Below are 21,486 nucleotides of genomic sequence, written 5' to 3'. Positions count from 1 at the left end.
ATATATGTGCTGATTTTCTGTTATTTCTATCAGATTTTAAGAGGGGGTATTGAATCTCTAGTTATAATTGTGAATTTGTTTTTCCTTTCGATCCTGTTACTTTTTGGTTCAAATATTTTGCAGTTCTGCTTGGTAGATATACAGTTAGTATTGCTATGTGTTCTTAGGGAATTGATCTGTTTATTATGATAATGTTGCTCTCATCCTCTGGTAATTTTATTTGCTCTCAGTGTACTTTATCTGATAATAATATAGCCACTCCTAGTTTCCTCTAGTTAATGTTTGCATGGTACATCTTACTTTGTCCTTTTACTTTCAGCCTGCCTATGTTGTGTAGTTGAAGTGAGTTATTTGCAGACAGCATGTAATTTTAAAGCCACTCTGCCAATATCTGTCTTTTAATTGGTGTAATTAAATTAGACCACTTAAATATTTAGTGTAATTATTGATATGTTTGAATTTAAGCCTGCTGTTTTATTGTTTGTTCTCTCTGTTTTTGTTTCTCCTTTTTCTTTTTCCTGTCTTCCTATGGGTTAAACATATTTTAGCATTCCTTTTTTATTTATCTGTAGTGGTCTTGAGTACATCTTTTTGTGTAGCTTTTTTTTTTTCCCCATGGGCAGGCACCGGGAATCGAATCCAGGTCCTCTGGCATTGCAGGTGAGCTTTCCTGCCTGCTGAGCCACTGTGGCCCGCCCTTGTGTAGCTTTTTGATTGATTGCTTTATTTTTTTCATTGTATTATACATAACTTATCAGTCTAATGGTGTCATCATTTTTCCCAATTTGAGTGAAGTATAGAGATCTTAACTTTGTTTACTTCCCTTACCCATCCCCATTTATAAGATTATCTTAAATTTTCCTCTACATATACATTGAACCACATAATTGTTAGAAATTTTTTAACTGCCAAACATGATTTAGCAAACTCAAGAGGAAAAGGAAAGCCTGTTGTGTTTGCCCATATGCTTTGTTTATAGTGCTCTTTTTTTCTTCCTTCCTGATATTCCAGGGTTCCTTCTTTTATTGTTTCCATTCTGTTTGGAGAACTTCCTCTAGCAATTTTTGGAGTAGTTTGCTGGCAACAAATTTTCCTAGTATTCCTTCATCTGAGAATGTCTGTATTTCCTTTACATTCCAAAGGATGTTTTCCCTGTGTATAGAATTCTGAGTTTACAGTTCTTTTCTTTCAGCACTTGAACATGTTTTCTGATGAGAAATCAACTCACTCAAATTGTTTTTCCCTTATAGACAAGGTGTCATTTCTCCCTCATTGCTTCCAAGATTTGTTTCTTTGTCTTTAGTTTTCAGAAGTACATTTATGATGATGTTCCTTTGTTATCCTGTTTGGGGGTTGTTCCAGTTGTTGAATGTTTATGTTTCTTGCCAGATGTGGGGCATTTTCAGCCCTGTCCTCCTTGTCCCCTCCTTCCAGGGCTCTGGTGGTGGCACAAGTATTAGCCCTGAGACTCTCTTCATTTTCTTTGTCTGATTTCTCTCTGTTGTTCAGATTGGGCAATTTCTCATATTTTATCTTCCAGTTCATCGTTTCTTTCCACTTCTCCCTCCTTTCTGTTATTGATCCTGTCCACTGGGCTTTTTAATATCACTTTTTTAATCAACTCTACAATTTCCATTTGGTTCTTCATCTTCTTTTTACTTTGTCAGACTTTTTTTTTTCTTTGCTGAGTCTTCCTATTTTTTTCCATTTATTTCAATCATGTTTATAATTTCTCAGTGTGTTTTTATAATGGCTGCTTTAAAACCCTTACAATTCTAACATCTCTGTCATCTCTGACATCTTGGCCTTCTCTGACACTGCCCCAGCAGGGGTCTTGGGCGGCCTTGTAACTTCCTCAGCCTTCACTCACACGGGTGAGGATACGACCAGAGTTTTTTCTTTGGTGGTTGGTTGGAGTAGAGCAATTACTGTCTATGAGTGTTGTCTTGCTACGTTGCCTTTTCCTGGTTCGTTTACTTCTGTTGGAACTCTTTTTTTTTTGGACCCTTTCGTGTTTCCATGTCACTTCCTTCTTCAGCTCCAACTTTGGGATTTAAGAGGCAAAAAGAAAAACCCAAGAAACTTACCACTGTGTTGGTCCTCAGACCCTGAGGTCTGTAGCTGCTCTTTCTGCTTCTCTCTACCTTTCGAGTCTTTCTGTGTTTGTTTTATGCATCATGTCCAGGGGTTTTAGTTTTGTTTAGTGGGAGGAATAGGGAAAAACATGTCTACTCCGTATGTCTCTCATTTGCTTTTTTTCTTATTTCTGAAGACTCCATATCATGTTTTAATTGAAGATTTCGTTGTTGTTGTTAATTTTACCTTATGTATATTATTTTCTTTTTCCAAGCATTGAAGAATAGATTAATCTTAAATTTAAAGACATTCCAAGAAAGCAAGTAGGCATTGGGGAAAATACACCATTTGACCTCAGATAAATTTACTGGGGTTATAAATATTTGTGTATGAATGCCAATATTAAAATGAAAAAAAAATCTCAAAATAATAACCTAACTTTACATCTAGAAGAACTAGAGAAATAAAAGCAAAATAAACCCAAAGTTGGCAAAAGTGGAAATTATTATTTTTATAGATAAATGAAATAGAAAATAGAAAAACAATTGATAGAATAAACAAGACAAAAAGTTGGTTCTTTGAAAATAATCAGGAAAAATTGACAAGCCTTAACTAGACTAAGAACATATGCAAACGACTTAAATCAGAAAGGAAAATGATAGCACTGTCAATCTTACAGAAATATTAAGTATTATAAGAGAATATTGTGAACAATTGTACACCAACAAACTAGATAATCTAAAAGAATTGGAAAAATTCGTAGAAATACATCAGTTACCCAGATTGACTCAAGAAGAAGTAGAAAACATCAGCAAACCTTTAGCAAATGCAGAGATTGAATCAATAATCAAAAACTTTCCACCAAAGAAAAGTCCAGAACCAGATGCCTTTACTGGTGATTTCTACCTTGACACTTAAAAATAATATCAGCCCTTCTCATACTCTTCCAAAGAATTCAAGAGGGGAGAATACTTTTTACTTCATTCTATGAGGCCTGGTAAAGACGTCACAAGAAAACAAAATTGCAGACCAGTTTCCCTTAGGAATAAAGATGCAAGAATCCTTAACAGTATACTAACAAACTGAACCTAACAGCATATTAAAAAGATATACATATAATATGATTATATTGATTATATTTGATTAATATGATTAAACACAGCCAAATGAAATAAGGAATTCCAGAGAGATTCAATCAGTGTAATACATGACATAAATAGACGGAAAGGGAAAAACCCATATCATTTTCTCAGTAGATGCAGACTATGCATTTGACAAAATCCAGCATCCTTTCCTGGTGAAAAAACACTCAGAAAAGAAGAAATAGAAGTGAGTTTGCTCAATATGATGAAGCCCATTTATGAAAAACTGACAGCTAACATCATACTGAATATGACTTAAAGCTTTTCCCCTTCAATCAGGGGAAGACAAGAATGCCCACTTTCACCACTGGTATTCAGTATTGTACTAGAAGTTCTTGCCAGAGCTGTTAGGCTATAAAAAGAATTTAAAGGTATCCAAATTGAAAAGGAAGAAATAAAATTATCTGTTTACAAAGGATATGCTCTTATATATGGAAAACCCAAAGGAATCTGAAAGGAAACTATTAGTGCTAATAAATGAATTCAGGAAATTGACAGGTTAAAGATCAGCACGCAAATAACAGTTGTATTCTTTCACACTAATAATGAACAATCTAAAGAGGAAATTAAGGAAACAATTCCACTTAACAGTAGCATACAAAAGAATGAAATATCTAGGAATAAATTTAACTAAAAACTATAAAATGCTGCTGAACAAAATTGAAGAAGACCTAAATAAATGGCAAGACACCCCACGTTCCTTAGCTGGAAGAGTTAACTTTGTTAATATGTCTGTATTACCTAAAGCAATGTAAAAGTCAAGGCAATCCCTATTAAAATTCCAGCAGTCCTTTTTGCAGAAGTGGAAAAACCCAGTTAGGGAACTGCAAGGGCCCCTAATGGCCAAAACAATCTTGAAAAAAAAACAAACAGGGTTGGAGAACTTCACATTTCCTGATATCAAATTGCGTTATAAAGTGACAGTGATCAAATCACTGTCACAAACATAGACAAATCCATCAGTGGAACAGAATTGAAAGTCCAGGAATAGACCCTCTCCTGTCTATGGTCAGTTGATTTTTTACAAGGGTGCTTAGTGGGAAAAGAAAGGTTTCTTCAAAACACGGTGTTGGGAAAGCGAGATATGTCACATCCAGGAGAATGAAATTATGTTCCTTCTCACACCATATCCAAAATCAACCCACAGTGGATCAAGGACCTAAATATACGTGCTAAAACTATAAAACTCTTAGAAGATAACATACGGACAAACCTGCATGACCTGGGATTCAGCAGTGGGTTCTTAGATATAATACCATAAGTCCGAAGCAACAAAAGAAGCAATAGATAAATATGATTTCATCAAAATGAAAAAATTTTGTGCAGCAAAGAAAGTTATCAAGAAAATGAAAAGACATCCTACAGAAAGGGAGAGAATAGTTTCAAACTGTATATTGGATAAAGGTTTAATATCCAATTTATGTAAATAACAGCTACAACTCAACAACAAAAAGACAATCCAGGGCCACGGTGGCTCAGCGGCAAGAACGCTTGCCTGCCATACCAGAGGACCCGGGTTCGATTTCCGGTGCCTGCCTATGTAAAAAAAAAAAAAAAAAAAGACAATCCAATTTAAAAATGGGCTAAGGTCTTTGTGGTAGTTTGATTCAATTGTCAACTTGGCCAGGTGAAGGTGCCTAGTTCTGTTGCTGTGGACATGAGCCAATGGTACGTGAACCTCATCTGTTGCTAATTACATCTGCAGTTGGCTAGGAGGCGTGCCTGCTGCAATGAATGATGTTTGACTTAATTGGCTGGTGCTTAAATGAGAGACCGCAGCGTAGCACAGCCTAAGCAGCTCAGCATACCTCATCTCAGCACTCGCAGCTCAGCCCAGGCCTTTGGAGATGTAGAAAGGAATCACCCCGGGGAAGGTTGTTGGAACCCAGAGGCCTGGAGAGAAGGCCAGCAGAGATTGCCCTGTGCGTTCCCACATAAGAAAGAACCTCAGTGGAAAGTTAGCTGCCTTTCCTCTGAAGAACTAACGAAATAAATCCCCTTTCATTAAAAGCCAGTCTGTTTTGTGGTGTGTTGCATTCTGGCAGCTAGCCAACTAGAACAGTCTTGAATAGGCATTTCTCCAAAGAAGATACAGGTATGGCCAATAAACACTTGAAAAGATGCTCAACATGATTAGTCAGTAGAGGCACAAGTTAAAACCACTATGAGATACCATTTCACACCCACAGGAATGGCTATTATTAAAAGAACGGAAATTACAAGTGTTGGAGAGGATGTGGAGAAATTGGGTAACCCTAGTGCATTGTTGATGGGAAAGTAAAATGATGCAGCCACTGTGAAAAGTAATAAGGCAGTTCGTCAAAAAATTAAATATAGATTATCATTTGACCTGGCAACCCCACTTCTAAGGGTACACTCAGAGTGAAACAGGGTGACAAACAGGTACTATTAACCACTGTTGATAGCATGATTCACGATAGCCAAAAGCTGGAAAGAAGCCAAAAGTCCATCAGCAAATGAACTGGATAAGCAAAATATGGTAGATATACACAATGGGATATTGTTCTGCTATAAGAAGAAATGAAGTTATGAACTATGTCCCAACGTGAAAGAACCTTGTAAGCATGCTCAGTGAAACAAGCAAGTTACATAAGGACTAAAAATGTATGCTATCACTTAAAAGATAGAACTAGAAATTAACAAGTCTACAGAGATAAAAAGCATAGTAGAGGTTATTTGGAGAGGTGGGAAGAAGGAAGAATGTTTAAAGAAAAAGTAAATAGACTTTTGAGTTGGTGTTTATTTGTAACGAAAGCTGTTAGAAGGGAAGATCACTTAGCTATAAGAAAGCAGTAGTCACCGTGAAATATTTTTTGTACTAGAAAGTAGTAAAAACAGCATTAGCTTAGGTCTGGTTAGAATGGGCTGCTTAACTTGTGTGAAGTTTTCTAGTTGACTCCATCTTCTGAATAAATCTTTAGGAAAGGGTCCTGGCAACTTTTAATTTATCAGTGCCACCTGCCTCAGGATTGTGTTGACTAATGAAAATGTGAAAAGGCTTTGTTAGCTGTAGAGAACTGTGCATGCATGAGGGAATGATACCATAGTAACGTCTTTTTTGCAAAGATGTAGTTGAATGTCTTTTACCTGCAGTTCTTAGAATCCTGGTATCTTAAAATTGAAAGACATCTTAAAGGTCAACTGCTTTAGTTACTCTTCCTACCCATGTGATCGAACTGCTGTGAAGAATACTCCATTATCTCCCACGACAGGGCATTTCATTTTAAATAGCTCTAATGTTTACCAGCCTCTTCTATTCTGAGCACGCCCTTCCTATCAGAGTCTGTCTCTTCGTCCTCCTTCTGCCATTTGGGTCTCGTCTTTCACAAGAGAACAGGGAGAGTAAACAAAACAAAACACTTTTTTTCCCTGCACTGTGGTCATGCTTACATTCCATATCCTTTCATTTTTCCTCACTTGGTGATAAATATCTTTCACATGTAGCTGCCCTCATCAATATGTAGAATCCGTCTAATCCATGTAAGTACATTTGTGACCTCCAGAGTGAGAGGTACCGCTTCCATGGGTGGGGACTTTGCTGTTCTGAGTACCAGACCGTTACACTCTTATGCACACGTGTGACATCCTTTTGGCAGGATTTGAGATTCGTGTAGGTATATGTGAATTGTTTAATTTACAGGTAGCTTAAGGCCTTGTCCTTACTGAGTTAACTCTTAGACTAAGTCTTTCCCTCTTGTTACTTTGTTTGGTAGCATTTTTAAACTCTAAGTACAGTACCCTACTTTTTCATAGGATGTTTCTTGCTACCTTTTCTGCGTTTTTTGTTTTGGATTGTCTGGTTCATTATGCTGGCTGTCAGCTTTCCCTTCTCTAATCCCTCTCTGTGCTTCTTCCCCCAAGTCAAATTTCACTTGCTTTTGAGCATCAATTAGATCATCTCTTATCAGGAGTGTTAATCAGGCAGGTCCCCCTCCAGAGCACTGCCAGAGGGCACCTGGGTCAGCAGTGCACCCTTAGTAACTGTCGTTTGGGTGCCTCTGTGGACACGCTGTGAGTCTTTTTACTCTTTACACCAGTAACAGAAATAATATTTTCTATAAATTGGTTTGTTACTAGCAACCATCATATACGTTGTTATAACTTATCTGATTATTTTAATATGTTTTTCAGTATAGAAATATTCCCAACTGTCCTCTTATCTCTTTTAAAAATACTTCCAGGAAACCCACTTACCCAGGATATCTTGAACCTCTATCAGGAACCAGATGGAACAAGAAGGCTCCTGAGCTATTTGCTTGATCATTTGGCAGGTACTGCAAAACGAAGTAAGTGGTCATTTGTTTAAACTCTTTTATCAGGAAGACATGTAAGAATAGTTTTTAATTCGTGCTTTCTATTCAAATAGTTTCAACAGAACAGCCACCTCCAAGATCCTGGATTATGTTACAGGAACCAGACAGAACAAGGCCAACTGGTTGGTCGCCTCATTTTTTTTTTTACTCATTTCTATTTGGTCTTTATAGACATAACAATATTGTATAAAATTCTAATTCTTGCTCACTTGACCTCTTTGAATAGGGTACTATAGGAAGTGTGCTCTAAAGCAGTGCTTCTCAACTAAGGGTGATTTTGTCCCCCAGGGAACATTTGGCAGTGACTGAAGTATTGGATTGTCACTGTGGGGGCAGTTGCCACTGGCATCTGGTAGGGAGGGGCCAGGGAAGCTGTGCGACAGCCCCCACCACACGCATCACCCCACCCAGAGCGTCAGTAGTACCAATGTTGACAAAATCTCCTGTGAAGTTTTCAGTGCACTTATAATAAATGCACCAAAGTCTTTCTGTGGAAGTTTCCAAGCCCTAGCATGAATCCTTTGTATTCCAAATATATTTGATGCCACAAAATTATGAGGCAGCCAAGGACATCAGTTGAGAGAGAAACTGAACTTATGTCCTCTGATCTTCTCAACTTCTAATTGTGCAGAAGTAATTTGGGAGTGTACATGGTGTGTGTTCTTTTGCATGAATTAGGAGTGTTGCTTTGGGGACGAAACCTAAGCTGTGCCTACTGAGGAAGCTACCTGTTAGGCCTCGTTTCCTATGGTACCGTTTGATGGGGGGGCATAGGAGTGGGGAGCACTGCAGAGCCTGGGCCTCAGGCTGAAGGCCTCAGAGTCTCAGCCTTTTGGCCTCCAGGTCGCCCGTGTTTCCTGCCATTGCAGGTCACACAGGGTGTAATAACCTGGCACCCCTTTTGTCCTTCCATTGTTACCTGGCATATAGTAGCATATCACGACTGGGCATTGAACGAATGAAGTCAGGTTTCACATTTAAATGAAGAACTATTTGCTGAAATTAATTATGTTTTTATTTCTGCCACGTGTGTGAATAAGTGAAGTTATCTTTCCTACAGCCTTATTTTCTGTCATGTGCTATAATGTTCTTTGTGATAAATATGCGACCCGGCAGTTGTACGGCTACTGTCCATCATGGGCACTAAATTGGGACTACAGGAAAAAGGCCATTATTCAAGAAATCTTGAGCTGCAATGCTGATATCATAAGTCTTCAGGTGAGTCATACAGAGGACTTTTTGTTTCAATTGCACAAATTCTCCGAACATTGATAATACAAGGAACAAACTTAGAATATTTATACTGACATATCTGAAGTCCAGCCATTGGCAGTTCTCAAAATATTGGCCTGTTCTGTTTCTAGTGACCCTGAGCACATCCTACCTGCTTTTCTTGGCAGCCTGCTGCTGCCAGTTTCAGCAGATGGGTTAAGCTGAGTCTTAAGCATGTGCTGTCACAGCTAGGTATTCACCATCTCCACTCTAATGTCCTTGCATGCTATTTTTGAATTGGATGGCAAGGGTAGTGACATGACATTGCCAAGGTACAATTCTTTACCCCCAGAGTTACTAGAATAAGTAGGACATGATGGAAAGAGCATTTGAATGTGGTGCTCAGTAACTTTGGGTTCTCGGTCCAACGCATACTAACCTATCTGACTTTGGGCAAGTCACTTTTCTCCCCATGGGCCTAGAATTATGATCTGTGAAGTTCCTTCTGCGTCAAAAGATTTTCGTTCCAAATCAATTCTAAAATAAAAGGAAAAATACATGTTGTGTATCTTTCCATTCCTTTGCTCCTAAACAACAAAGAATTGACCTTGGCAGATGGCCCCTGTAATGAGAAGCAGGCATTCCAGGTGATCTCAGAAAAATTACATTGAAAAGGTGTTACATTTTTAATTCTGTAACTCTGTTCTTTGAAATGATTTTAAGCTCATAAACAGGACTAATTTTTGTCTTACGATGTATAAGTTTGCTGTTTATTATTTTTCAGGAGGTTGAAACAGAACAGTATTACAGTTTTTTTCTGGTGGAACTGAAAGATCGTGGTTATAATGGATTCTTTAGTCCTAAGTCTAGAGCTAGGACAATGTCAGAACAAGAAAGAAAACATGTTGATGGCTGTGCAATATTCTTCAAGACGGAAAAGTAAGTTATTTTATTGTTGTAAAATAAAATTTTTCTCAGTATTTGTTTTGTTGGGGACATCAGTGTGGTGATTAGTTGGCAAATAAGAGAATGAAGCATTATGTTAGTCATCAAGAAAGCAACACTGTTGACTTTGGTTTTAATTTTTTGTGTGGGTTGGGGGTTAGTTTTGTTTTTTGTTTTTTACCTGTCAGAAATAGTCTTGTTTCGGAGACATGTTTAAAGCACTGTTGTTCCTTCAGCATTTAGGATTTCACTCCAATGTTAATCGAAACACTGTGTAGTTAACATTCCCTCTAGGATGGTAGAGGGATTCTTAAACTGACTCTTTGGAAAAAAAATTGCTTAAAAATTATAAGATGGAGTATTTCAGCCTGAGCCCTAAGCAAAGATAATTGCTCTGTCTTAGGTTATAAAGGTACTTCAAGGTATCATTTGTATCAGCAGCAGACAGAACAGCTGTGGGTGGAGCTGGGAAGCTGGGTGTTGTGTGAAGGCCTTTCCATAATGCGATTTGTGCCACCATATCTGTTGTGGGTGTTTGGGGAAACTGCATTTCCCACAAAGCTAATATATTGGTATTCCCAATTCTATGTGTGAGCGTGTGTTTTTGTTTTTGTTTTAGATTTACTTTGGTTCAGAAACACACCGTTGAATTTAATCAGCTAGCCATGGCAAATTCAGAAGGGTCCGAAGCTATGCTGAACAGAGTCATGACAAAAGATAACATTGGAGTCGCAGTGCTGCTGGAGCTTCGAAAGGACTTGATTGAGCTGCCATGTGAGTGACCTTTCACTTCCTCTGGAATCAACCTCCAGAGTTTAAATGTTCTGACTTGACGTCTTTGAAAAGAATAGAACAGAAAATACATTATGTATTAATGATTTTGTTTAACACCTGGAGAAACTCAGTTGGAATTTAAATCTTTTCTAAAATATCATAATCCTTTTTCTCTACCATAAAGCTCAAAATAAAAAAGATTGACCCAGAAAAGTATTATAAACTTTGAAAAACAAGACATAAAGCCAAAAAAACATTTTAAAAGAAATATTGAAGTGGGTGGGCAATGATGGCACTGTGGCAGAGTTCTTGCCTGCCTTGCCGGAGAGCTGGGTTCAATTCCTGGTGCCTGCCCACGAAAAAGAAAAAAGAAATGCTGAAATAAATATGAGTTTAACATTTCAGAGATAAGAACTAACTCCATGTACCTCCACTGTTTCTTAACAGTAAGAATATTCTGTAAGCTAACTTCTCTTCCTGACCTACTTAGAGTTATTTTAAAGGTCTTGAGTTTTGAATAAATGGGCCACTTATTTCAAATTAAGAGCATATCTAAAATTGACAGTTATGCTGAGAACCTAAACTTTTGTCATTTGAAGAACAGTTGGAACCGTGGGTATTTAATCTGAAAGGATAAAGAGGATGAGAGAGAGAGCTTAATGACTGTCTTAAATATATCTAAGAAAGAGGATGTACATATCTATTTTGGAGGCTTGCTTAGTTTAGGACATTTGACTAGTAGTTTCAAGGAGATAGAACCTTTCAAAGCCCAAGCTGTCTCACGTAGTTTGGTGCCAGCCGTGCACGTGCTGTCCTGGAAACGCTCCCTGGAGGTGCAGATGTCATACTTCTCAGGTTTCTGGGAGGGGAACTCACTCACATGGCAGGAGGATGCGAGGTGCTTTTCATTCTGAGACTGAGCTCCCTTACTTTCACATGGGCTGAATGGTGGGTTTTGTTTGTTTGTTTTCTTTGTATCCAGTGACAGCTGGAAAGCCACACCTCGGCACGGAAAAGCAGCTCCTTCTTGTGGCTAATGCCCACATGCACTGGGACCCCGAGTACTCGGACGTGAAGCTGGTGCAGACCATGATGTTCCTCTCCGAAGCGAAGAACATCATCGACAAGGCCTCGCGGAGCCTCAGGCCCGGTGCAGGGGGGGAGTTTGGGGCTATTCCACTGGTGTTATGTGCGGACCTGAACTCTTTGCCAGACTCTGGTAAGAAAACGTGATTTGTGTAGAATACCTTTTTGATTTAACATCTTTTTGTAATGTGTTCTATTTCTGATGATCCCAAATGTAGTCACGATGAAAATTCAATTTGGATCAGCAGCCACGACTCGAGTCTTAATTTTCATGTGTGTGGTGGGGAGGCTGTTTGAAAATGGAACAGTGGAGTTTGGTAATGGTAACTTAAGGCAGCTCAATGAAGAGTGTCGTATTGTGTCGTGTTATCCCCCAGTCACATGTAACATGGTCTCTGGAAAAAGCTGTCAGGGCAGCGCCTTGGGGTTCCAGCCTGTGGTGATAGAATCATGTTGTAAATTTGACCATATCTTATAGGATCTCAAATCTTGTTTCTTTTGGTGGGCTTGATTAGAAGAAATATCCCAGTTGGAAATTTGAGGCCCTCTATTGACACAGATCAGGCAAGTGGTTTTAACACCGAAAGGAGAGAAGTGAGGGTCTGGATCCTATCACCAGGTAGAAGATGGCCAAGGGGCCAACCCTTGAGTTCTTTTCCATTAACCGCAGTCACGGCCATTGGTATGGTGGCTCAGTCACAGTCCCCATGACAGAGAACCTGAGATTCCTTCCTTTTGTATTTCACTTCCTGGTGTATATGCTCGTGCACACACGCTTTTCCTTCAGCCTGTATGTGTGCACGTGTGCCTGACTCCCAGACACACTTGTTTTTGGTGCCGCATTGTTGCCATCACACTAGACCAGAGACACTAAGAAGATAGAAACTGTGTTAGAATTCATTTTCATGGAGGAGAAAGATCCTAAGATCCCCTAATTCTCGGGTCCATCTCATGAAACTATTCAGGGACCCCTGTCTCTCAGAGCCCCTGCAGGGCAAGGAGAGAGTCTGCCGTCACACACTCCCTGTGTAACACCCATTTCCATGTTTAAAAAGTTAGCCTTTTAAATAGCAACACAATGGAAAACACTCAGCCTTGCCAGCAGACTCAGTGTAAATTAAAATGTTTTGTGGTGTCCATCTTATTTTTTAGGAAATTTGGAAAATAATGCCCAGGGATGGGTAAAATTGTTCTGTAACTAACTGGTGGTGTTCTCTTCCACAGTTGGTATTATTCTAAAATAGCACATTCAGTCCTGATCTCGGGATTTTATACCAAGCAAATAATTTAACATAAGCGAAAGCCTGGATGCTAAGATGTTGAATATGGCATTAACTTTAATTATTTTTGAAAATTTGAAGCAACTTGAATTTTTAAAAGTAAGGGAACTAGTTTAGCAAGTGTCATATACCAGCCCCACTGTATTATGTGACCATTTTAAAAAATGGCAATTGGGAAGTCAGTGAGCATATGTGATACAGTATTAAATGAAAAAATAAAAACAACATAGTGTAAGATATTCAGTACACTATGATTTAAACCATAAAAGTGGATTTGGACAAGTACTGGCAAGTATAAAATACAAAGTGCGTATTTCAGAACGTGGGGGAGGGTGTGTGTGTGTGGTTAAAACTGTTTACTCCTACATGATCTTTTCAAGTTATGTTTTGTATGCTGCGTATTCTACTCAGCCCTTGACTGCCAACAAAAGTGCAATCATCTTCATTATAGGTGTTGTAGAGTATTTAAGCACTGGTGGTGTAGAAACAAATCATAAGGACTTTAAGGAACTGAGGTACAATGAAAGTCTCACAAACTTCAGCTGTAATGGGAGACACGGGGCCACCAACGGACGGATCACTCACGGCTTCAAGTTGAAGAGTGCCTACGAGAACGGCCTAATGCCGTACACCAATTACACATTTGACTTTAAGGTGGGTTGTGAGCGTCGTGTGCTTTTAAAACCTCCATTTGACTAGAGAGTCCTCTACCTTCACTTTAATACGTCTTTAAAATGTTGAGATACATATATATTTTCAGATTGGAAAAGCAAGCTTGGATTAGTTGGCAACAATATTCTTTTATTACCCTTCTCCTTGGAATTCCACAGGGTTAGTGTCTCAGGATATCCTTACTTTGTTAGAGTACCAGGAGGCAAAATCAGATCCAACAATGATAGGAAACTAATTCCTGACTTAATGTCACCTTTTTTAAACGAATTATGTTTCTTATGTGCGCATTACTAACAGCTGAATATATGCAGGACCATAATGTGTAATCTGGGTCAGTTGGGGTGAGGTATTCCAGCTCATATTTTAACTTAACCTGAAACTGTATATTCCTTTGAATGCCAAATGTATTTTATACTGACCATTTTTTTAATGATTCTAAAATATATTTTATATTTGCATGCCTTTCTGCACAGTTAATTGTTTACAGTGTAGAGCCTTTTGTCTGTAACTCATCATATCACTCATCAGTGATTGTTTTGGACTGTCACTTTCCTTGCATGTAGCTGTCCTTTTTGGCTATTTTTTATGTTCTCTTAAAATGCCACTTTTCATTTGTTTATTTGTTTAATCTCTGGTGTGCTGGTAAAATGATCATTTGGGTTAGATGGTATAGCAGAGTGTAAGTAAAAGCTTAGGTAGAGTCTTCAGTACTTGGGCACTGCGACGTTTATTTGTCCCTCAAGTGCTGCTTTGTCCTGTCATGTTCAGAGTTGAGTCAGGGCTGCTGTGAGTAATCTCCAGGGACTAGGGTGGCTCCATACCCACTGGAAGTTGCCAGCAGCCTTGCATTCTAAGTGGAGCTTAGAATGAAGTCCCCACTTGAAAATTGCAACATTATAGGAAAAAAAGCCATCAAAACTTTTATTGGCGTGTGTATAAAATGTGGAGATAGTTGGTTTTCACTGTACCTCTCGATATTCACCTTGAGTCATTGGAAAGTATAAACTGGTGGCATAAGATTGCTTAATTCTCTTCACTAGTATAATTTTTCTCTGAAATTGGTTTATCAATTGCTGTTAAAACTGTATTGGTGATAAGTGAAAAATTAGGTGTCAGATGTTCAGATCAGTTTGAGTTTGCCTTTCTATATATCTAACGTTCATGCAGTACCAAAGCTGAAGTCCTTTGACCTTGTTTTCATTCCATTAACATTGAAAGTGCTGTCCTGCACCCCTACCCATCAGGGTTGGAGCCTGTAGTGATGGGTATAGCCTGGCCCCTTACAGGATGGCCGGAAACCAGTCCGTGGGTCACAGCCTGAAGTGACCCAGGGCGTCCTGGGGAGGTGTCACTCACCCACACCACACAGTCATGGGAGGTCATGAAATACTTCTTAGAAGAAAGGATGCCTAGGCTGAATCTTAAAGAAATTAGTCAGATGAAGAGTTGATAAGAAAAAATGCTTCTAGCAGAAAGTACAAGTGCTTCATGGAAAGAGCATGAGGAATTACAAGAGGCGTGTGTAGTGTGTTGGAGTTTCGCAGGGAGGAACTGTGGCGATTTGACTGGGGCCCACAGGAAGAGCGTCCGTGGAGCTGAGCCATGAGGACTTTGTCCTCGGGCCCTGGGGAGAAGTTGTTTTGAAGTCAATGCTAAGTTTGCCAGGTAGTAAAGTGGTGATGGTTTGAGCTAAGATGGTTATTTAAAAAGACATTTAGGAGGTCAGTAATTGAGAGAATTTTGTGAATGAGTTGATGTTGGAGCATTGAAAAAGAAGGAGGAAGCCATAGTTGCCTGCCAGTTTTCTGTTTCAGACACATTCTGTTCTTCAGGATAAGACTATTGGAGAAAGAAAAAGTTTGAACAGGGAAGATGACCCATAACTGAGTTTAGAAGTCCCTGTGAAACAACTAGGGGGTCCCTAAAAATGGAAACATGTAAACTCAGAACACAGGCAAGGATTGAAGATAGAGCTTTAGAAATTGATAGTGTAACTGGTTCTCAGTATTGGAGGGGAAGGTGGCTCAGAGACCCCTTGGAGAAAGAGATGAAAACGTGAAATTTTTTTCCGCTTGATTTTGGAGGATTCAGAGTACCCTAGCTAGTACTTTAACCCTGGGAACCAGTGAGAGTGCAGAATTGAGGAGGGGCTCTAGTGGATCTGGAGAATGCTAACATCTAAGGGACAGAACAGTGGCCAGAGAGAGGGGAGGAGAACCAGGATAGTGCAGAGGCTTAAATGGCAAGGAAAGAGCGCCTTTCAAAGGGAAGAGGAGCCAGTGCAAGCTTCAGGGAGATATTCATGAAAGACGTTTGGCTGGCAAGCGAGCAGAGAGACGAGGATGTGGGGGTGAAGAGTCACTGGGAGAGGAGGTAGTGAGACAACCTTTAGGTCTCTTCCAGGCAGATGGTGAAGAGGAGGAAGGAGGGTGGCCAAAGCGGGGAGATTAAGGGTGCTCTTCTCTCATTTCTGTTGTTGGCGTAGAAATAGGAAGAAGACACTTGAATGTGCTTCTGTGTTTTTGGCCCAGTGCACGGAGAGCAGAGGCTGAAGTTACAGGTGCTGCACGGGGCTAGGTGGAGGGACAGCCCTGCCCGCAGGAGCTCCCGGGCTGGCAGATGCGTAGGTATTGAGCCTCGGGAGAGGCCCTGTCGCGGGAAGCGGGTCGGTGCCAGGAGGGAGGTGGGTAGTCAGAGGGCGGGAGGAAGGCAGGATGCGGGAACCTGAGACCTGCAGGTGGATCTGGAGTTAGCCAGGTCACAAGTCGAAGGAAGTGTTCCAGGCATAGGGACACCTTCAGGGAGTTCACACATATGCACATGCGCGTGCGTGCGCGCACACACACACACAGAGAAAGGGGTGTGTGGCACTGGGGCAGAACAAGGGAAAGAATTAAGTTAGGAAAGAGAAGCAGAGGCCATATCATGAAGGGACTTTTAGTTCTCATTAAAGACTTTTGAAAAGTTCCAGTCAGAAGATGGGTAAATGATTACCATCCCTTGAAGGTTTGCCCTTATTGGATTCAACCTTTGGGGTAATCATTTAACTCATAGACTAATAATTTTTCTTTTGTTCTGTTCCCCAAACATGACCGTAAGGATATGTCTTAAAAGCTTTCAGAATTTCACTGATAACTTATGTGGAACCTTGTCTCTTTTTTCTGTTTTTCAGGGTATCATTGACTATATCTTCTACTCTAAACCTCAGCTGAACACGTTAGGCATCCTGGGGCCTCTGGACCACCACTGGCTGGTGGAGAACAATATAAGCGGCTGCCCGCACCCACTCATCCCCTCCGACCACTTCTCACTTTTTGCACAACTGGAGCTCGTACTGCCTTTCCTGCCCCAAGTTAACGGCATTCACCTTCCTGGCAGGAGGTAGTCGAGTATCTTCAGGGGACAACCTCAGTTTCGCTGGTAAACGTGTAAACATCTGAATATAAGGGAGTGAGGTATGGCCACTAGGGTGTTTTTTTTTTTTTTCTGATGATTTGAATTTCCAGCCCCATTATTTGATAAGGGTATAGTATGAAAGCCAGGTGCTAGCAACAGACAAATTCTGAGCCCAATATGCTTTATATACTGTTAGACAGGGATTGGTGTGTTTGCACCTATCTTTAATTTGTTACAAGTTATTTTCCTGTTTCTTCTATCCAATATACTCTTTTCATGCCTTGAAATAGGGAATTGAACAGCTCTTCTCTGTACGAAACCCATAGCACTCCTCTCCGAGGCCAGTAGACATCAGAGACCACCTTCCGTCCTTGACTCCCTCCTTTTTCAAACTCGTTTGTAAAGTAGAGAATTTGAATTTAGCCTTTATGATTGTATATGATCCATAGAAGACCTGATTTATGAAATTTTGTACTAAAAAAAAAAATCAGATTTGGAAATGATTGTATTGTAAACTAAGGCTAAATTTTTTTACCTGTTTCATTTGTTATAATAAAGGCCAGCTTGTAAAAGAAGTTGCAACAGACTTTCTCTAATGATTTGCACTGTTAGGGTTTCTGTTAGCCCTTTTGTACTACTTTATTTTTAAATTGAGAACGTTGCTTTTTAAATCTAAATCTGTTTAAACCTGAGGACATTTTCTCTGACCAGAAGCAACTTATGCATGAATTCCTGAATTTTTATGAAAACTATCTACCATGACAGATAAGCTGAGCAGTGAATGATCTGTAGGCATTTATTGACTGAATGTAATGCTTGATATATGTACATTCGGATATTTTTAAATCTTTAACTTTTTTAAGTTCAAAAATAAAGCTGCTTAGGTACAGCTTCTTAACTTCTTCTTTGAGATACTTCCTATTCTATCTCCACTGTGCCTGCCTGCATTTGTTCTCACCAAGCACTGCCTGTGCACACAGAGAAAATCTGTGCATCCTCTTTTATACTTTTTAAATACTGTTTGACGTTTGTGAGAATTTTATGAAACTGCTTTTGTATGAGCTGTGGCTCTTTTCCCATTGTGAAGCACTGACTCGTATTTTGGGACGTGTTCAGAGGTGGGTTTCTGGTGTTTGCTCACCAGGTCCCTGCACTGTTCTTGGTGTCACTGCACAGGGCAGTCCATGTGCGGAATTACCACTGCCGTGTGAGCTCTTCCTGCTTCCCATGGCTTCCTTAGTCTTCATGTGCTGTTATTTTAAACATTCCTTTAAAAAAAAAAATTTCCATTTATTCAGCAGTATGAATTCGATGCAGCAGGTCCCTAAGACAGTTCTTCAGATCATTTTTAAAGTGACTAAGTCATTTTAATATTTAATATTGTACCCTATGATTTTCCAGTAGTGCCCTTACTAGATTAAAGGTAAATCCAGCTTTACAAGGCTAACTTGTAGACATGTTCTGTTCTCATTCATTCATTCTTCTCTCAAAAAAATCGGATTATTTCTGGAGAGAGCTTGGTTTAACTACTTTTGTTTCAACTGCAGGCAGGGAAGCAAAAGGATACCATGTGAGCATTAAGAAAAAAATTGTTGAATGTTATTAACAATTTTTATACAGAGAAAGTCATTTTGGATAATGACTTAAAATTTTATGAAAAATGTTCAGCACTTATATGTGCTTACTATTCTGTGTTTAAGAGAAAGTAAAATTACATCCTATTTAAATTCAAAGATCCTATTTTTTTTTTCCCTCCTTCCTTTTTAGAAGTTCTCCACAGAGGTTTTGATCTTGACTCTTTGTCTGGGACCTGAGTTTTTTCTTTGAGGGTATTTTTTTTTTTTTTAAGATTTTGTTGTGAAGTTTTTTGTGTGTGTTTTCGTTTTCAATTTTAAATTGTGCTGACACCAAACATGTCCAGTTCATAATCAGTGCGTTGGAAAACTGGTATTATTGATGTAGAACCAATGCATAAATTTTCATGGGATTTTTGTTTTTATTTTTTTGTGAAGTGTGAATAAAAGGTGTGTTGACTTATTTTTCCTAAACACTGTGTTGGTAGCGTGCATCATGACGGTTCCCAGCGAGGGTGAAGGCTGGAGCTGGTCGGACTGATCAGACGAAGGAAACTGCTTTTCCTGTGGTCAGCATTATGTACTAACAGGTCCAGAAAGCTTTGTGGAAGAGGGGAGGGGAGAAGCACTTACTCATTTTGTATTTGTTAATGGAGTGTGGTATTATTTTCATAGATGCTGGAACTAGAGTACACTTGTTAGATGCTGGAGGTTTGAGCTTTACACAAAATGTTTTCATCTATCTTTGTTATTGTCACAATGTATTTGAATTCTGGGGCAGCATGAGAAGATATAATGGCCTGTTAATGTCTTGAAAATGTTTGTTCTTGCCTCTTCAGGCACACTGCATTCTGTGGGTTAATTTGAACAGCTTCTCCACCTTATTTAGATAGTGATAAATCGAACCAAGAGAGTAGATTAACAACTGTAACCTTCAAAAGAGAAAAGAAGTATTGGGGCTTTATAAGGAATAAACGGTCACACCAAAATAAACTACAATACTTTTGTTAAGTAAGGTTTTGTGTTTTAAATATTTTCCATCCTGATTAATTTCCAGTAACCCACACTCCCCAAAATGCAATAAAAACTGTGTTTTCATAGTATAGATTTTTTTCCCAAAAATTCTGTAGCAAGTACATTAATGTGTTTCCTGATGTAATTCCAGTGTTCTTGCTGGATAAACCCACCTTATGAATGTTTTAAAGAAAACTTGGGGCATGTTTTCTGTTTTAAAGATCAGAAATTTGGAACATTCAATTCGTTGTTATAAATTCCTTGAAGTACATGCAGTCTGCAGTATTGGTGGTAATTATTTATGCTTTGAGAATTTAAATAATGTTCATCAAAATAATTTATAGCACAATTTAACTAAAGTTGTAGAAATAAATTGCTGAGTACAGCTTTAGTGATCCCAGAAGATAGGCAGAGAACAAAACATCTCCAGGAAAGTGGTTTTTTTTTTTAATTTGGTGACCACCAGGAAAACTTGTTTTTGATTAGCACTTTGAAACCTAATTGCGTGGAATGCACTTCTAAATGTTGAAATTAAAATTTCAAAGCTCTTCTGAGATTCAGGTTTTCCATAAGAAATGCAAGTGTTGGTGCTCCACTCTTTACTACTTAATCCACGGCGCAGCGTTGGCGTCCACGGCCCCTGTAGGCTTCAGGGCCATGGAAGGACAGAAGCCAACCAGGGCAAGGGCACTGCAGCCGCGTGTTCTCTCGACGAAGCAGGCAAAGCGCCCAGTATAGACGTTGCAGACACTTGAAAGAACACCTTTTGCAAGTGTGCCCCTGCCATAAACAGTATTTAAGGATGTTCGCTTTGCTCTTCTTTTAGAGGACACACATTTTAATAACTCAGAATATCTTGGTTTTTTGGAGTAGTGTCTAAAATAGAGTATCTAGTCTTTACTCACAGTACGTTCTCTTGTGTCACGCACTGGACTAACTCTTGTTTTACCATTCGTGTAACAGAACCCAACGCATTATCTGCACCAAGCAAAGCATGTGGCCCCTGCCTGGCGCCCTCTGCTCGGGCCATGGGAGTGGGGTGCACGCGACGGACTGCTGGTGACAAGGGCTTTTGCTGTTCTCCTCAGCGGGATCTTCTTGGTCCAATTGTAACTAGCTAGTAGTATATTTATATACAGGGTCTCTTTTCTTTACCGATGTATTTTCCTACTCATAGCCAACCAATAAATTCAATATCTGTTTCAAATATTTTTAAAGTGTAATTTCTATAGCCACAGTACTGAGGTTTGAGAAAAATAAATGTTATAGCAGACCACATATTTAAAACTCTGAGACATTGGGGCAAGGTTGTAACTGTCCCTTTCAGTGGGAAAAGTGAATGGGGACAGGGTTGTGATGTGGGGAAACGGTGTATACTTGTGTATTTCCTCATTGGCTGTGTTATTGTATATAATACTCATATCTTTGCCAAAGTTAGATTTGATATTCAGACCACTGATGGTCCTTTTGCATTTAGGATTTTTTTGTTGTTGTCACCATATACCTCGTAATATAAGAAATGGACTTGTGTCCTTCCATCTTTGGAAGGAGGTTGACATATTTTAAATAAATGCTTTTAATACAGTAGTAAGCACTGTGTTGATGGGCTTATACTCATTCATTAGATGTTCTACTTGTTACATGCATATTCTGTATATATAAACTTAAATTGAGATGCTGGCTCACAGTTGAGGAAAAACATTGTTTTTTTAGAAATTACTTATGCAACAAATAAAATGTAGGTTTTTATGTATATGCTGGAAGAAATCATTTGCATTTAGAATCAGAAGGTAATTTAGGTAAAATGGATGTTTGCTGAGATGGTCAGTTTTAAAGGAGGCATTTTCTACCTAACCCTTAATACATCATTTTATTTCTACCCTCACAGCAGGAGCTTTGCTCCTTATAATTGCCATAAAAAAAAGGATAAAAAAGTCAGTGAAGAATGTCCATGTTACTTTACTTTATAAATTCTAGTTAA

At 39.1% G+C, this 21,486-nt stretch overlaps 1 protein-coding gene across 9 annotated transcripts in view; it reads left to right on the top strand.

Moving 5' to 3' along the window:
- The window catches only part of CNOT6 (CCR4-NOT transcription complex subunit 6), an 84,846-nt gene extending 63,837 nt beyond the window's left edge, over positions 1-21,009 (top strand). For 5 of the 9 annotated variants that reach the window (XM_077138189.1, XM_077138194.1, XM_077138193.1 and 2 more), the window contains 8 exons: positions 7,421-7,525; positions 7,606-7,674; positions 8,613-8,770; positions 9,549-9,703; positions 10,329-10,483; positions 11,466-11,702; positions 13,301-13,503; positions 16,694-17,492. In XM_077138189.1, the coding sequence (XP_076994304.1) occupies positions 7,421-7,525; positions 7,606-7,674; positions 8,613-8,770; positions 9,549-9,703; positions 10,329-10,483; positions 11,466-11,702; positions 13,301-13,503; positions 16,694-16,906 (1,295 nt within the window). In that variant the 3' untranslated portion in view covers positions 16,907-17,492. Of the gene's footprint in view, positions 1-7,420; positions 7,526-7,605; positions 7,675-8,612; positions 8,771-9,548; positions 9,704-10,328; positions 10,484-11,465; positions 11,703-13,300; positions 13,504-16,006; positions 16,145-16,693; positions 17,493-20,468 lie in introns of those variants that run through there. The other 4 variants (XR_013166601.1, XR_013166602.1, XR_013166603.1 and 1 more) reach the window with 4 other exon arrangements.
- The last annotated feature ends 477 nt before the right edge of the window (positions 21,010-21,486 follow it).

The sequence above is a fragment of the Tamandua tetradactyla genome, chromosome 20 (assembly GCF_023851605.1).
Source record: "Tamandua tetradactyla isolate mTamTet1 chromosome 20, mTamTet1.pri, whole genome shotgun sequence".
Classification (NCBI taxonomy): Eukaryota; Metazoa; Chordata; class Mammalia; order Pilosa; family Myrmecophagidae; genus Tamandua; species Tamandua tetradactyla.
The sequence above is the reverse complement of the archived record's forward strand: the minus strand, read 5'-3'. Positions and strand labels throughout refer to the sequence as shown.